The sequence below is a fragment of the Pygocentrus nattereri genome, chromosome 20, assembly GCF_015220715.1.
Source record: "Pygocentrus nattereri isolate fPygNat1 chromosome 20, fPygNat1.pri, whole genome shotgun sequence".
Classification (NCBI taxonomy): domain Eukaryota; kingdom Metazoa; phylum Chordata; class Actinopteri; order Characiformes; family Serrasalmidae; genus Pygocentrus; species Pygocentrus nattereri.
Window position 1 is genome coordinate 8777311 of NC_051230.1, and position 18640 is coordinate 8795950.

The 18640-nt window shown below is 41.9% G+C and overlaps 1 protein-coding gene across 4 annotated transcripts in view; it reads right to left on the reverse strand.

Moving 5' to 3' along the window:
- The window catches only part of LOC108431726 (apoptosis inducing factor mitochondria associated 3), a 33639-nt gene extending 15357 nt beyond the window's left edge, over positions 1–18282 (reverse strand). For 2 of the 4 annotated variants that reach the window (XM_017705073.2, XM_017705071.2), the window contains exons 1-5: positions 17786–18282; positions 8107–8304; positions 4944–5157; positions 1187–1296; positions 499–608 (exon numbers count right to left, since the gene is read on the reverse strand). In XM_017705073.2, the coding sequence (XP_017560562.2) occupies positions 499–608; positions 1187–1296; positions 4944–5157; positions 8107–8137 (465 nt within the window). In that variant the 5' untranslated portion in view covers positions 8138–8304; positions 17786–18282. Of the gene's footprint in view, positions 1–498; positions 609–1186; positions 1297–4943; positions 5158–8106; positions 8305–9627; positions 9709–13596; positions 13701–17785 lie in introns of those variants that run through there. The other 2 variants (XM_037531592.1, XM_037531593.1) reach the window with 2 other exon arrangements.
- Positions 18283–18640: the final 358 nt, after the last annotated feature.

Consider the following 18640-nt stretch of genomic DNA (forward strand, 5'->3'; position numbering starts at 1 on the left):
CAGTTTCTGAGCTGATGTTAAATATTAATATTGGTTAAACTGCAGCTGATTTGCATTTTGGTGACATGACTGGTGTGAAACTGCACAGAATTGTGTTGAATTGAGGTGTAACTGCTGTCCCATCGATTGTTGTTGGGGTAGGAAAGTTGGGGGCACATTATATTGCAGTGCATGTTGGGGACTGTAGTTCAGAACATTGTAAAATGGGCTAATAGGCTAATAGGAATAGGAAATGAAAATGCTTTTGCAGGCCGGATAGGATTGTGTGGCAGGCCTGATCTGGCCTACGGGCCTTGTTTGATAAATGGGCACTGATGAGTTGCTTGATGCAAAGTGTCTAAAAGACTGTGTTCACTTTACAAGACATAAGAATAATTTAAGAAAACTTTACATAATGCAAATCTTCTATAGTGTTTACAATACAAGGGCATAAGAAACTTAAAAGAATGTCACCAGAACAGCATAAGACTAAGTAAAGTTGGCACCTGGGAGTTTTACCTGAAAGGTGGGAAGACTGTCCAGTCCAGGGAAATCTTCAATGTCACCAGTTGCAATATTAAAACAGGCTCCATGCCACGGACATCGAACATGACCTTTAGATAGGACTCCTGCAGAGAGGACAACACTCATTTAATTCAAACTCTGCTAAAAACGTCTACAGCCCAAGAGATTATGAAAGTAGCCATACATCCAAACTGGCAGAGCACATTAAGCAACGCTACTGTAAGTTTGCCAAGTTTTTACATTTTATTTCTTGTTTTACTGATTTGTTTCCTAGGACCTGCAGTCTAAAGCAGTCTTTATGTCATATGTCAGTTTGCTTGTTTACTTGTATTATCTTAATGCCTGTTTTGACGTCTGTCTTTTGATCTGTTCCAGCGTGTTCTGTCTTTTTGATTGATATTTGTTGTGATCTTAAGAAAAGAATGCCATTTAAATAAATCTGTACTTTAATTATTGTAATAGCTCATTTCAAAGTGCCCCATAACCCTCCTGTGAATATTTACAGGCTGGTGGACAATGTCATAAAAATGATGAGTGATGTCAAATGGACACATTAAAATGGTCTTTTTGAAAAGAAACAGCAATTTCTGCATTTGCAAGTTAAGCTTTACTGAAGCAGCTAGAACTGGACAAACTCTCATTAGAAATTCATCAGAAACACACTGTGGAGGACGTGCCTCACCCTTAACCAGTGGTGCCCCATAGTGTGGACATTTGTGCCCAATGGCAGAGAATTCTCCATGTTCCTTAATGAGCAGAGCTCTGCCTGCCCCCAAATCCACCTCGCGCATCCTGGCAGAACAGAATCAGTCAACATTAATGTGCTCACCTCACTGCAGAAAGGGAATGGTAAAGAATTTCAGATGACGAAATATTGCATGGTATTATAACAGAGCTTAAGTCAAATTTCTTCACACTCTTGACATTGATGATTTACTAAAATATGCAGATACCTTCAGGCATCCATATTACACAGAAGACAAATTTTACCACAGCACTCGAAGGCCATTCAGTACCACAAAAAAATCTGGAATTACTTGCCATGTTAATAATTTTTATATTTTGTTATATAAAATAATGAATATTCAGTGCAGATATAAATATTTTTAAATATATCACCAAAACACTCAATATTTTAAGTCTGGGAACAAGTAGAAGATATTAAATGATAAATAACCCTATTGATCTATGAAAATGTCAGCAGCCTTTCACATTGTGTAAAAAAAATAGGATGACAGGGCCAACAGAAATAGTAACTTAATAACTAGTATTTCTGAGATACATTTTTAAATTTCTGGCATATTTATATATATATATATATATATATGTATATACACACACACACACACACACACACACACACACTATATTTCCAAAAGTATTCACTCGTCTGCCTTCACACGCATATGAAATTGAGTGACATCCCATTCTTAATCCATAGGGTTTAATATGATGTCGGCCCACCCTTTGCAGCTGTAACAGCTTCAACTCTTCTGGGAAGGCTTTCCACAAGGTTTAGGAGTGTGTTTATGGAAATTTTTGACCATTCTTCCAGAAGCGCATTTGTGAGGTCAGACACTGATGTTGGACGAGAAGGCCTGGCTCATAGTCTCCGCTCTAATTCATCCCAAAGGTGTTCTATCAGGTTGAGGTCAGGAATCTGTGCAGGCCAGTCATGTTCTTCCACACCAAACTCGCTCATCCATGTCTTTATGGACCTGCTTTGTGCACTGGTTTGTAATCATGTTGGAACAAGAAGGGGCCGTCCACAAACTGTTCTCCAAAGTCGGGAGCATGAAACTGTCCAAAATCTCTTGGTGCTGAAGCATTAAGAGTTCCTTTCACTGGAACTAAGGGGCCGAGCCCAACTCCTGAAAAACAACCCCACACCATAATCCCCCCTCCACCAAACTTTAGACTTGGCACAATGCAGTCAGATAAGTACCGTTCTCCTGGCAACCGCCAAACAGTCATTTTACGTGGCCGACCACTTTGTGGCTGAGCTGCTGTCGTTCCCAATCACTTCCACTTTGTTATAATCCCACTGACAGTTGACTGTGGAATATTTAGTAGTGAGGAAATTTCATGACTGGACTTGTTGCAAAGGTGCCGTCATATCACGGTACCACGCTGGACTTCACTGAGCTTCTTTCACTAATTCTTTCAGTAATGTTTGTAGAAGCACTCTGCAGGACTAGGTGCTCAGTTTTGTACACCTGTGGCCATGGAAGTGAATGGCGGGATGAGTGAATACTTTTGGCAATATATATATACTATGCAGTAACGTTAATAAAATGCAGTCAGTTTAGTACAGTATCTGAGCATCATCTAAATATTTTGCTCATCTAGAGTGTAATAAGAGTTATCAAATATTAACATTAAGTATTAACAGTATTAAATATCTAAACATCTGTCATGTCATTTTTGCTAGTAGTTTTGTTTAAAAAAACACCCTTGATCAAACTATATTTTGTGTTTTGATATTCTAAGTGCCTCTCCATGGATCACCACCTTATCGTGGTGGAGGGGTTTGCGTGCTTGAATGATCCTAGGAGCTATGTTGTCTGGAGCAAAAGCTCCTGATAGGGTCTCCCATGGCAAACTGGTCCTAGGTGACAGGTCAGACAAAGTGTGATCCATAATAACCCCTATGAAAAGACAAAAACAGGACTTGTGTACCCTGCCTGGAACAGGGGGGCAGGTGTGGGCTTTCTCATAGCCCCTCCACTCGGTGCCTGTATGTTGGGGTTTTCTCTGGTGAAGGAGAGGGTAGCTTCCCTACGCCTTCGGGTTGGGGAACGGGTCCTGACTGCTGTCTGTGCTTATGCACCGAACAGCAGTTCAGAGTACCCAGCCTTCTTAGAGTCCTTGAGAAGGGTGCTTGAAAGTGCTCCTCCTGGAGACTCTATTGTCCTACTGGGGGACTTTAATGCTCACATAGGCAATGACAGTGAGACCTGGAGGGGTGTGATTGGGAGGAATGGCCTCTCTGATCTGAACCTGAGTGGTGTTCAGTTTTTGGACTTCTGTGCAAACCACAGTTTGTCCATCATGAACACCATGTTTGAACACAAGGATGTCCATAAGTGCACATGGCACCAGGACACCCTAGACCGCAGTTCAATGATTGACTTTGTAGTCGTGTCATCGGACTTGCGGCCATGGCTCTGGATGTTGTGGGGCTGTGGGGCTGACACGCCTTTTCAACATTGCGTGGACATCGGGGGTGATGCCACTGGATTGGCAGACTGGGGTGGTGGTGCCTCTTTTTAAAAAAGGGGACCGGAGGGTGTGTTCCAACTACAGGGGAATCACACTCCTCAGCCTCCCTGGTAAGGTCTATGCAGGGGTACTGGAGAAGAGAGTCCGGCTTATAGCCGGACCTTGGATTCAGGAGGAGCAGTGCGGGTTCCGCCATGGTCGTGGAACACTGGACCAACCCTTCACCCTCTCCAGGATTCTGGAGGGTTCATGGGAGTTTGCCCAACCAGTCCACACATGCTTTCTGGATCTGGAGAAGGCATTCGACTGTGTTCCCCGGGGTATTCTGTGGGAGGTACTTCAGGAGTATGGGGTACATGGCTCTTTGCTATGAGCCATTCAGGCCCTATACAAACAAAGCTGGAGTTTGGTTTGCATAGCCGGCAGTAAGTCAGACTCATTCCCAGTGAGAGTTGGACTCCGTCAGGGCTTCATAATTTTTATGGATAGAATTTCTAGGCGCAGTCAGGGGATGGAGGGTGTCCGGTTTGGTGACCTCAGGGTCACATCGCTGCTGTTTGCAGATGATGTGGTCCTATTGGGGACATCAGGCCGCAAACTTCAGCTTTCGCTGGATCGGTTTGCAGCCGAGTGTGAAGTGGCCGGGATGAGAATCAGTACCTCTAAATCCGAGACCATGGTTCTCAGGTGAAAAAGGGCGGAGAGCCCTCTCTTGGACAGGGATAGGCTCTTGTGACTATATCGCCCAGCTGGCCTGGGAGCGCCTCGGAATCCCCCTTGGAGAGCTAGTGGAAGTGGCTGGGGAAAGGGAGGTCTGGGCTTCATTGCTTAGGATGCTGCCCCCGCGACCCGAACCCCAGAAAAGAGGAAGATAATGGATGGATGGATGGATGGATGGATGGATGGATGGACGGATGGATAGATGGATGGATGGATGCATATTCTAAGTGTAAATAAGTAACACATCCTCTACAGAGAACACATTTCTGCACATTTTAAAGCACAACTGCTGTTTATTTACTGATTTTAAAACATATTTTCCAATATTGTGCACTAAATGTTGACATTTGTTCTCTGTAAACATGTAATTTAAGTGAGGATATTCAAACTTTTGTTTGCACGACTGTATCTGCAACCAGATTGGATTGATATTTTTGAAAACATTGAATTCAAACTTTTAGTTTTAGTGTAAGTCAGACATAAACAGATTGGCTTACTGTCCATTCTCAAGGTCTTTGACATGACACACGGTGGCTTCTATGTAGTCTCTGTGTTTGTGAGCAGGCCGCAGAGTGGTTGAGTCTTCGTCTGAGCAGTGTCCCAAAGAGCCATTGGGACGGCACTCAGAGAAAGGACTGGCCTTTCCATTCGGAGACATCAGGTCCGCTTCCTTCTCCTTCTCCAGCAAAGTGAGCTCAACTTTGACCTCAACTGCAAAGGTCAGCAGTTAAAGGATCACATTCAACATACCAAACTGAAGCAAACACAATTAACGACAAACAGTTCCTCTTTCCTCACATGTGGAATGAATACTTTTAATTTTAAATTGCAAAACGATGTTGAAGTGGTTGTGTAAAGTAGTTTCACCACAGCAAGCGCGGAACCTGCTTTCTCTCTCTGGCTGGAAAAATGTGCTGAGAACCCAGGTCTTATGCTTTAATCTCAGAGAGAATTCTCACCTGCTGTGCGAAGCTTAATTAAAATCAATGGAAAATCATAAGAGACGACCCAGGCCAATGGTGGAGAAGAAAGAAAGCAGGCAGCCGCGCGGTGCGCTCCAGATGCTTTATTATTAGTGACACTGCACCAAAAAGAAGGAGATTGAAAGTGAGAGCTGAGTCTTCTGTACAAGATGAGGAAGCATTAGTTTGTAGTTTGGGTGAAAAAGCATGGTGCAACACTCACTTTCAATATCTTATGCGGGAGAGAGCGAGGCACTTTTGGTTTTTGTTTCATAATTTAAGAAGTTCTTGATTAAGATTAACACATTTACCTACAAGAAACCTACAAGTTTCTGCTGCAACTGAAACTTTAATCTATGTTTCCAGCATTTGCAATTCATGAATAATTCAGCTGAAATGGGCAGGAGTATAAACTTTACAACTTAAACCACAGACAGAGTTAACTGTTACAGACTGGGCTAGGATGCAAAACACAGTCAGCTAAATGCAGTTATCCAGATGAGCTTTCCAACCAAATGAATAGATAAATTAATATGATTTGTGAAAAGAGAGTAGTACAATCTATAGTACAATCCAAGCATTTCAACTTCCAAAAAATTGTCTATTTTAAATCTGCATGTCAGGCATGGACTTCTCTCGTCATTTACCATAGGAGGCTTAGTAGCGCTGTGTTAAAACTAACTCTTCAGCATGGAGGCTGTGCTTTAGTCTGGCTAGTTTGCATGCTGTGTCAAAATAGCGCTATACAAGAGGGTAATTATATAGAAGTGAAGTCTGTGACTGTGCACACAAATCATTGATCGAAAAACGCAATGAAAAGTAAGAATTTGCAGATTCATTGCTATGGGAATACTAAAAGCACATGCTACTTCAATCTGTTTAACTACAAATAATATCCATGTTAGATTTTACCCCAGGTTAGGTTCTGACCCACTCTCCCTTACTCAGACTTATAGCTTATGCATGCTTGTGATTGAGATTCATTTGACATGAGAAATCTGTGCTTATCATGTAATGTGTTGGTTTCAAATAGCTGTACATTGTCGATTTAATTTCTAATGTAATTGTGCCCATTTAAGCAGCAAAGCCACTCCAACAGAGTAAAAGCTCAATTTTGTTCACTTTCACTTCATCCATACTTTCTTACTCACTCACTCCCTCCCTCTCTGTGTCTGACACACACCACTCAATCTCTTTATCCCTCCCTTTCTCCCCTCTTTTCTTCCTTGTGCAATTCCTCAAAGTAGGTGATGCAGTTGGGATTCCTATGGCTGTGCAATTTATTGGCCAGTTTATCTCAGGCCACAATATATAATGTAAAATTAAAACACAGCAGCTTCCTGGACATGGATCTGGACAGTTGTGAACTACAGTACATTGCTACTGGACTTTCACCATAAAAATCCCTTTTAGTCTAGGCTTAGGGAATCTACATCTGGGAATCTGGCCCAGAATATCATAATCTAATGAATATCTTTGTCTCAAGTAAGAATCTGTTAGGGGGATTGAACACTGAATATGATAATATCCTTAACATAAACATTTGGGACAAAACCGTCTTGTAGGCTTGCACTCTTCTTCTTCTTCTTCTTCTTCTTCTTTCGGCTGCTCCCTTTATGGGGTCGCCACAGCGGATCATCTGCCTCCATCTTGCCCTATCCACTGCCTCCTCTACTTTTACACCAACCATCTCCATGTCAACCTTCACTACATCCATAAACCTTCTCTGAGGTCTACCTCTTCTCCTTCTACCCGGCAGCTCCATCTCCAACATTCTTTGACCAATATATCCACTATTCCTCCTCAACACATGTCCAAACCATCTCAACCTGGCCTCTCTGGCTTTATCTCCAAACTGCTCCACCTTCACTGTCCCTCTGATCTGCTCATTTCTAATCTTGTCCATCCTTGTCACTCCCAACGAAAATCTCAGCATCTTCATCTCCGCCACCTCCAGCTCAGCCTCCTGTCTTTTAGACAGAGCCACAGTGTCCAAACCATACATCATAGCAGGACGCACTACTGTCTTGTAAACCTTCCCTTTCACTCTTGCTGCTATCCTTCTGTCACACATCAGCCCTGACACCCGTCTCCACCCACTCCAAACTGCCTGCACCCACTTCTTCACCTCTTTTCTGCACTGTCCATTGCTCTGGATGGTTGACCCAAGATATTTGAAGTCATCCACCTTTACGACCTCTACTCCTCTACTGGTCTTGTAGGCTTGCACTACTGCACCTAATTCATGTACGCTTGTTTTTCTGAGTTTAACAGGATCAAAAGCCCACAGTCTCACAATGTAGGTTCAATCTAGTCAAATCTCCCTGCCTTCCCAAAGTCTGCACCCGCTTACAGTCCAACAAAGTGGGTCCATTGACAGATGAAGTCATATTTCTGCCCCTGAGCACCACTTTTTCTTCGGGATGTAAGAAAGAAAACAGCGATACATTGTGAAACATTCAAATATGCTCAACACTCATATTTCACTGTCTAATCCCCGTGAACACAGAGAGCAACTGAGAGCATTAAAATTCCTGTTGCACCAAAAGAAAGCCATGCCACAAAGGCAGTCAGGGGGCAGGTTGGACTGACCTATATATAGATGGAGAAACAAGTGCCAATTATTACAGGATTTAAGGGTGTGAGTGGGGGTGTATGGCGGAGTGTGTATGTGTGTGTGTGCATGTGTATGTATCACCTGGTTTGGGTTTGGAGAGGCATCCTCCCATGGTGGGCCACAAGTGAAGCCAGGAGGCCCAGTGAGTGGGAAGCCCAGGAGAGGATCAGTCACTCAGGGTGGACTGCAGGGCCTGGGGGTGGACACAGCGCTGCAGCAGCGAATTATGGGCCTGCCTGGCCCGCTTGGCCATATCAGAAATCAGCCACTGCACATAGCCTGAAGAGAGAGGACAACAAGATTATAGAATTATGTCTGGGCAGTAAGTGTTTTCCTTGTACCATAACATTGAAACAAGTGCAATTAAACAACAATGAAATAAAATGTAACAATAATAACAATGAAAGCTGGTTAGAAGAATGCAGGTTTGTTTCCTCTTTTCCTCAGTGAAGTTCAGATATGCTATATGTCCAGAGGTTTGTAGACACAGGCTCATCAATGTTTCTTCAGAAATGAAGGATGTTAATAGGGAGTTTCCCCTCTTTGTTGCTGTAACAGCCTCTGCTCTTCTAGGTAGGCTTTACACTGGACATTTGACCATTGCTCTGAGAATCTGACTGCATTTTGCCACAAGAGCATCAGTGAGGTGAGGTACAGGTGTTGGATGATACGGATCACAAACTCCATTTCAACCCATCCCAAAGGTATTGAATAGTGCTCTATCATTTCAGAGAATCCAATGGTGATCCATCAATCAAAAGAATGCTATAGGGGGGCTTTAGCCAACACTTGGCAATCAGCATAACACAGCATGGGCAGAGACTCCAGAGTGTCTGATTCTAGTGTCATATCATGATAATATGACAAGACAAAGCATGATGTTGGTTAATGTTATTTTTTTGCTGCCTGCATGTGCACAAGTAACATAATTAAAGCAGAATGAAAAAAAAACCAATTAATTAATAAAAAGTAAAAAAAATTTTTTATGAAAACATAGGTAAACATGACATGATATAAAATAAAATTAACACTTTAAAAATAATTTCAAATTAAATGAAAAAAGGGATAAAAGATAAAAGGGAACAGGCAACAGTCTCTACACTTTGGTCAAGGATTAGAAGAAAAAAAAAAGCCTTTTAAATGGTGTGATGCATTCTGCTTAATATCACCAGAGACATGAAATAACAAGATAAATGAAGTACATGAAGTATACTGTACATACTAACATTTCGCTGCTGTCGGATCAAAACCTCGTATCTCCAAAATAGTTGGTATAATGGTAACTTTACAGGAGAAGGAAAACGCATACTTTATTTTTAATGTAAGTCAGTGGAACCAGAATTTTTTTCCACATACTTTTGGGCCATTTCTGTTGGTCTGTTCATCAAGAAATTTATCCACAATGTAAAGGGCAATATTTTCAAATTATGTCAAAAACTGAAAATCAACAAAAATGGAGATACAAGGTTTTATTCCGACAACGGCGATTTGCTTCCTAGACCAATAACTTTAAGTATATTTTTCTCAAGTAGCCCAAGACCTTTCCAGAGTAATGCGCACAAATCATCCACAGAAACGTCCAGATGACTCCTCTATACTCACTGGGCACTGGGCAAAAATTCGTTCCTTGCAACTCCACCATGCTGATGTACAGTTGAAGACTGTAACCCATCTGTTGATGCAGGATTTATGTAAGCCATCCTCCAGCACTTCTGAGCAAAGAATGGTCCACCAGTCAAATAATTTCTGGTCAACACTGGTCCTGTGCTGATGAATGATGAATGGGGTTCATTCTGTAATTGTATTCCTATATTGTGGACCCATTATTTAACTTTATTAGTCTTTTGCTGCCCTTGTTCCAACTTTTTTTTAAATGTGTTGCTGGCATTAACTCAAAAGCTAATAACATTTCTGAGTTTCAACATTTGATAGGTTGTCTTTATACTGTTTTCAATTAAATAATGGGTTAAAATGATTTGCATATCTGTACATTTTCATTTTGCACTGCATCCCAAATTTTTGGAAAAGGACTTGCAGGAGTCAAAAAGAGAACAAGACAGCTTAGAGCTGCTCAGGGCCATTTAGGGTTTATGGCCAACCACATTGATTAAATACTCCCTGTCTGGCCTCCAAACTTGCTCATTTCAGTAAACAGACAGAACTTGCTCAATGTTGGAACATGTTTGCCATCTTAAGCACTGTCTTTGGAAACACATAAATAATAATAGGTTATTATATCCATGGCGATGCCACTAACTGGGGTATAAATGGTTCTATAGACATCAGAGAATCTACAGTAGTGCGTCCTGCTATGATGTATGGTTTGGAGACTGTGGCTCTGTCTAAAAGACAGGAGGCTGAGCTGGAGGTGGCGGAGATGAAGATGCTGAGATTTTCGTTGGGAGTGGCAAGGATGGACAAGATTAGAAATGAGCAGATCAGAGGGACAGTGAAGGTGGAGCAGTTTGGAGATAAAGCCAGAGAGGCCAGGTTGAGATGGTTTGGACATGTGTTGAGGAGGAATCGTGGATATATTGGTCAAAGAATGTTGGAGATGGAGCTGCCGGGTAGAAGGAGAAGAGGTAGACCTCAGAGAAGGTTTATGGATGTAGTGAAGGTGGACATGGAGATGGTTGGCGTGAAAGTAGAGGAGGCAATGGATAGGGCAAGATGGAGGCAGATGATCCGCTGTGGCGACCCCTAAAGGGAGCAGCCGAAAGAAGAAGAAGATAGACATCAGAGAATCTGTCCAGGGCCAGGAATAGTTCAGCTACCCAAATCCAATCCCAACAAGCACACAAGCTATTAGTCATTCTCTACTGTAAGGAGTTCAGCTACGCCAGAACAATCATTATAAACCCTAAAGTGCCCTGAAACTTTGCACTGATTACATAATGAGATGGCTCAATGTTCAATGGCTGCTGTTTTCTCAAGGTTTTTTATCGCTAGCATGCCACACACAGTGACTGATAGACAGAAGATGCAAGCTCAAAAAACAAGTAACTACTAGACGACTGCAACCAAATAAACTCACCTAAGCTAATCAGAATGCCAGCATTAGGTCTGTCTAAGATAGAGTATCTTGGAATTTGGTGAAAATAACACATTTGTACTGGAAATGAGCTAATATGTAATCAGTTAACGTAATATCACAGTCACTTGTAAGTCTGTGTGTAATCAAATAACACTAATAACCCAGCTACTACATTTAAATCCTAGATGATATGATTACCTGTAATATAAATAGCATATAATAAACCACAAGTTGTGATGTCGAGCTCAAGCCCTGTGTTTAAATGCTTAAACAGCTTTTCAGGGGCTCCACCAAAAGGATCAATTGATATTCACATCACACCCAAAGGTCCTTGAAGTGGTGAGTGGAAAGAACAATAGTCCCCCTTAATGAGGGAGAGGTCCAGTGCGTCCCACGGAGTGCACAGGAATGGAAACAAGCCCACGGCGAAAGTTCGGAGGCATCTGAAACTTTAACGCTGCCTGTAGCAAGTCCCCATTCAAGTTTAATACTGTGAAATAAGTCAACATGTTTGCAGTCTGGTATTGTTTACGGGGCTACGTCTTCTGTTTCACTGTAATGTTTTGTTCTTGTCATGTGTGCCAGTTCTTCACTTCTACTTGCTATATGCTACTGGTTTGTGGTGGGTTTTATTCACTAGCACTGTGTCAAAAGGTTGTGGTTGTGCTCATACACATTACTGTCTTGTGTAAAACTCACTTGTTCTTATGTTGGAGCTGCATACAATCAGCTGCATGGAAAAACTCACATACTCTAAAAAACCTGATGTGTTTACCAAAATGGAGCATCTAATACAAAGGGCTAAAAAATCATAAGCCTGGTTGTTTTGGCAGAAGGGGGCCACTTCTGTTATCCCTGCACAATTTATGACAATCTCCATAGCAACTGTGAATCTGTTCCTACACGTTCTTCACATAATAGTATGGTTTTTGGGTCATGCATGAAAACTAAGCAAAACATGCTGATAATCAAATGCAAGCCTTACTAAACACCTCATGTTGGAAACAAACAGCCAACAATGTAATTGAGTGGACTATGTTAGAGCTAAGTATTCCTGGCGTGCAAACATTATGCCAGATTTCACTTATATTTGTAATCCACTGCTTAACTAATTTGCTGCAAATTTCTCTATTCCAACCCAAAGTAGGTTAAGAAGATTTCCAGGCTTCACAGCATATGACGCAGATCTAGTCACTAGCCTGCTTGCTGGAAGGCCCGTCCCCAAACACATAATCTTTCTTACAAAAGAACTGGAATGCAGGTGCATGGCACCCCATGACGTGCCTTGTCAGCCTGTGTTAGTGCTTGTTATCACTGGTTAAACTTAATGTTACATCACAAGTGGTGACTCAGTTCATAAGGGAACATTATGTCAGTACCAATCCAGGAATGAGGAAATATCTTCTGTTTCCTCCAGGGATCCGATTCCACAAGGCATCGTGGAAAAAATGTCCAAAACATGGCAGAGATTTTGTATCGCTTTCCACAAACAAGACTACACACACAACAGCAACTTTTCTTCCATTTTAAATCATAAAAAAATATATCCTTTTCTACTTATGAATATAAATGTGGCATCAAGTGAAAGTTTAGCACCCACGCTTCCAATTCCACATCTTTCATCTAAGGCTCTTAAAGGGTAAACATCAGGCTTTTTATTCAGTTATCCAGTAATATGTAAGATCTAATGAGAAATATTTCAACCAACTGAAAAAAAAGAAAGCAATAACCACCAGACACTCTAGTGTCTATACTTCTCTGAGAAGCATGCCTAAGTCAGAGAAGTGTCTAATACTGCCAAAGACTGCACGGCCAACTTAGAGAACTCTCCTCCTAAACATCAGCACTGTTTCGCCATCTGAACCAATTTAGATAAAAGTAGAGCTCCGGAGAAATGGCCAGCGAAAGCAGTTTATCACTTCTGTCTTCTGTAGTGCCATATCCCAGCCACTGGCATAGTTTGCCCTGCCTGCACGCCCTTCCTCTGCTGAAGCAACGGCATGACCACAAAACACTTAAATGTATAAGCATCACCTTCTGTAAGCTTACGCTACCAATTCTGACATACCTCAGATTTCGTCCAGTGTCCCTGAGCTGCCTTCCAGGAAAGCTCACGTTTCACAGAGAGTTCCCCTGGACTCACACGGCTCAACACACCAGCTCTCACATGTACACATACACACACTCGGTTTATCAGCTGAAATGGACTCTGACTGACACAAGTGACTCAAGAGTTCAAAGGAAACTTGAAATCCCATCAAAAGTTGCTGGTCTTCAGGCACTGCAGGAATCTGAGAGATGCTGAAGAGTCTCAGGGCATAAAGGTGTATCAGCCAGTAGTGAAGGGATCAAAGCTGCAGTATGACACAGTAGCTGATGCATTTTAAGACTTCTCCAAGCCCATTTAACAAGTATTTTTATGTGACCAGTCACCTCTCTAAATGTTGTAGCTAGCTAGAGTGCCATACATGATGTTTTCTAAGGATTAATAATATTTGAATCTATTTAATCGCTAGATGAAATATGTTGGACTTTACCAGGTTACTGTCCTGAGGGGTTTGTGCTCCTGTACGTTTTCCCTATTCCTTTCCAGAAGTGTCAAAGCAACGTGTTGATTATTGGAACTTCACCCTCACCTTTCCTGCACACAAAAATGGCCTTTGGTTAATCATTAGGCCTCTCATGCAGATCTAGATGAGATAAGCAAGTGTCAGCCACAACAAAGCACTTTTTAGAAAACTACATCTCCTCTGCTGACAAAGCATGAAGAAGAAATAGGGGTCAAGCTTTCGGATAGTTTGAGCATGTTTAGTCCACAGAAATGCACAGGGCACTGACCTACATGACCTTTCAGAAATGGTTAGCCCCATCCTGCACTGCACTCTGTGGATCTAGCCAGAGGAGAATGTATTTAATGTGCTGTAAAAGCTGGAGGTAAAATACATTGATTTGCACTGCACTAATAGCATTAACAGCAACATTGACACTTTACTTTTTTCGGTATTGATCTTTGAAAATGTGGTTTCCTTTTTACACTTTCAGAATCTGGATGAATGGCAGGGTAAGGCATTGCTTAAATGACACTCAGCAAAAATAAAATAAGGTCAAAGTTAGCTCTAAAATGAACTCATTTGCAAGATGATTTGAACAAATCAGTGTTCCCAGTCTGATCACCCATAGGGGTCAACTATATATTTTTTCCCACTATTTTTGAAGTATATGGCTTCACAGCCTTAAGGCTGGGATATGGTAAATATGGTCTGATACAGTTTTCTTCATAAAATTTGGCTAATTAATGTAACGTCACGTTCAGATTTGTCTTCAGTTTCTGTTTGACTGAATTCTTTGAAAAGAAATCTGATTAGATTGTGAGTAATGAGGTGGAAGTGTAGGCGATACTGATTCATATATAATTCTTTTGTCGCACAGGTTCTACAACTTTGTTGTCCAAAGTCCAGCGCCGGGGCCAAATGCGGCCAGCGGGCAGTTATTAATTGTCCCATGGCTTCTATTTTATAGTGTGTTATAAGCGTCCCACCGGCTGCTCTGAATAATCAAATCAATAATTGTGATGTGTTTACCTATCAGCAATAAAGAAAGCCTCATGCATCTTTTATATAGCCTTAGGATACACGGTAGGTCATGAAAGCTCTGATTCCACGCACAGATACATTTCACTATGACCAGTGATAAAAAAAGCATGAAATGTTGAGTGATTTGTGTGAAACAATGACAATCATGTAACACATACAGTACGATCAGTGTTTGTCTAAACATACAAACTACTAAAACGGCTCATTACGGAGAAGTGTCAGAGAACTTGTAGGGAGAATTACACTCTGCAATGTCTTCCAGGTTTCTCAAACACTAGAGGGCGCTCCTGAGTGAGTCCTAAATGAATGGGTTGATATAGAGCATTTGAGCAAAATTATAGTTTAGAAATGCATAAACATTTTAATTTAAAGAATGCGGTAATTTCCTGAACACTGAATATCATCATCAACTTTTAGTTTTTAGCCGTTTAATTGCATTTACTCCCATTCATTGAGGACTCAATCGCGGGCGCCAGTGCTGTTTAGCAATCCTGTCTTTGATATAATGGGGGAATAGGAAGTGGCCAGGCTCCTCATGAACCGGCTCTGGCAGTGTTAGCTTTGGACAGTGGGCATCAGCTAATATTACTGTTAGCTATCCCGACTGACTAAACGGATATGGAGTCAAGTTAATAACTTGAGCCATGATAAATTACTATGAGCTGAGGTTAATCAGAATGACTTCATTAAGATAATAGTACTACATCCTGATAGTATTAATAAAAACAACATAAAGAAAGACACTTTTCCTTCACCAGTCGCCGTGTCAGTGTCCGTTGGATTGTGCTTGCGATGATCCGTTAACTTTCGGTTAAAGTTTGAATTTGAACTGAGAGGGAGACGTTAGTATAACAGGCTAAGCTATTAGTCTGGCCATCATCAGCCAAGGTCAGCAATGGTGAAAAGGTTGGTTAGTGTAGTGGTCAACACCTCTGCCTTCTACGCTGTAGACTGGGGTTCAATCCCCCACAAGGGCAAGCGCCCTACACTACACCAATAAGGTTCCTTGGGCAAGACTCCTAACACCACCTTGGCCTACCTGTGTAAAATGATCAAACTGTAAGTCGCTCTGGATAAGAGCGTCAGCCAAATGCAGTAAATGTAAAAGGCTGGACACACTTTCCTCTGTATGGCTTCAGTGCCATTATACTCTTACTTATTTATAAGGCAGGTTTCCGGGATTTTTCAGACCATTTTCAATTAATTGTGCATTTGTAAACTTTTATCCGCTCAAGGGTTCTTCAGGAAAGGCAATGTTCTATTTAGAACCATGAGTTCTATACAGAACCATTTCATGCTTGAAAGGTTTTTTTGCTTGGTGAAATTGTTCTTCAGACTGATGGAGAATATGTTGTACGTGGTTCTATATAGAACCTTTTTGAAAATGGTTCTTTATAGCACCAAAAACAGTCTGTCTGTCATTGGTTTTGTAATTTTGTGTTAAGTATTTTGTTGGAAAAAAGTTAAATAAAAACTGTAATATCTGTTATATACACTTTAAACTATTACATTTGTTGGGACCAGTCATGACTGATGGCACTTGATTTCCCCGTCTTCTGGGTGAAACCAGCTGAATGGGAGTGTAACTGCACGTCAGTCTCTTTTTGGCCATAAGTATAAGGGTACTGGAGTTCAGAGTTGATCTTGTTGTGGAATTCAGAGTCTAAGCTGTAGTACACTGCAGGGTTATGGCACAGAGCACGTGCCCATATGCTCTAGTAAAATATGGGTTTACTACAGTCCCACAGTGCAGCACTGTTTCTGAGAGCCTGGGCATTTCTGCCGTTTCAGTGGACAACGTAATTAAACATTGTCTTAGTAACAAAAAGACCATCATATACGTTCCAGTTTTTCATCCATCATGCATACATCCAGCCTGAGCTCTGTTGATGGGGCAGGGGCAGGGGGTTGGAGGGGGGGTGTACTGCAGTAACCAAAAGAGCTTTGCTTACTGCAATGACATGCATAAACAGTACCTCTGTCAACACAGATATTTCAAATATTAGACCTACTTTGTGCAAAATGTCAGTGCATGTGTGTGTGCGTGTGTGTGTGGGACAGAGAGTGCGGGAGACAGGGAGGACCGAGAGAGAGTTAAATCAATTCTGACAGATTGAAGCAAACAAAAAGCTGAGAAAGTTTTTCCGTTCTTTATCAGAGTCGTCATTGATCACTAGTGAGAGAGACAGAGAGAAAGACTGCCATAATGAGGATGTAAGGGAAAATGAAACTATAAACAGGAGAAAAAGAGATGCATGGTGGTGAGGTGTGTAATCACAGAAAGAGATTTACATTATTATTATAGAGATCAATCATAATGTTTATTGCTGTTTATATGATCCTGGTTAGATATAAGTGCTAATATTTTTATTGAACCTGCTCAGGTGAAAAGGCTTTGGATGGCAGTGTTATAGCTGTTACAGTAATGCTGATAAAGCTAAAGAGAGAGAGAGAGAGAGAGAGAGAGAGATCCAGCCCTGTCAGTCTGCAGCCTCTGCTGTTCCTCTGCTACAAATCTGTACACTGCAATCCGCTAGGGTGCCCAAGTACCCCCAAAAGAGCTGACAACCCCTCCACCCGACCCCGCAGCTCCACTGTAGCTCGCACATTTGCATTTGCTGCAGAGCGTTCGTACTCCAGAAAGTTCATCAGCTCCACTTAACCCCTTAAACTCTCAAGACCTGTCAGGAGGTCCACAATTCAGTTCCTCACACTCATAACCCTGTAATGATGTAGTTGCTAAACAATTGCAAAACAATATATAGGAGTTACTGAACAATTCATAGTAGTTACTGCGTTTTAAGGCTTAAGATTAAAGTAATACTCCAGGCTTTGTTCAACTTAATCTGTCTGCTGTATGTGTAGCATATGATCAATTAGCACAGACAACAGAAGTGCAACACTTAGAAAAGAACAGAAATGACTCAAAACTCGAAAACCTCTTACAATAGAAACCAATTGGGCAGCTTAATGGGAACCAAAAACATTGTGGTATTGTTATTGTTAAAATAACTAAATAGCGTACTTAAAGTTTAAGTGGTTAAGCCACAGAACCCCCCCCCACTCCCTCCCCAGGTTGAACCTGACCCTGTGTAATCTGCCTGAGCCAAGACAGGTACTGAGCAGTACTCACCTGACCTCCGTGTGAAGCAGGTGTGTTCAGCGGATGACTAATTTTGCAGAAGGACGCAGCATTCTAGCGCAAAGTCTCCAGTCTCCTGGAGTGCTGTATTCTGTCCTACAACGCTTTTACTGCAGTAACCCGGGATAGAGGCACAGTCCTACTGTAAGCCTCACAAGCACACAGACGCTCTCTCTCGCTCTCTGTTTCTCTCTCTCTCTCTCTCTCTCTCTCTCTCTCACACACACACACACACACACAAAGCAGCAGCAGTCGGCAGAAGGCAGAAGCGACAGTAAGAAGTGCTGGCTTACTCTCTTCTAGTCTCTATTGCTACTGCTTATTCCTTCTACACTCGTCCTTTGCCTTTGCGCACCCCCTCTCTCACTCTCTCTCTCTCTTCCTCTCTCTCTCTCTCTCTCTCTCTCTCTCTCTCTAGCTGAGCTTGTGGGCTGCAGTAGCAGGTCTTTTGCCAGCAGTTCAGCTGTATGCAGTATTGATGGAGTTGCTCGGGGGATGCTAACACAGCATGAATTCTCCCAGAGCTCCACTTTCTCCCCTCCCTCCCTCTCTCCCTCTGCTCAGCACTCTCTTTGCCCTCCTCCTTTCTCCGCTTCACCCCTCCTCCTCTCAGCTCACTACTTTATCTCAGTCACATTATTTCTCTTTTTCCTCTCACTCTCTCTGTCTTCTCTCTCTCTCTCTCTCTCTCTCTCTCTCTCTCTCTGTCTCTTTCGCTCTTACTCTCTCTCTGTCTGTCTTCACTACTGCTGCTAAATGTGGGATCACTGTTCATATGAATCATTTTTTCATTTTTCTTCCACATCATCCTTTACATTATGCGAACATTTCACAATGAATGGACCA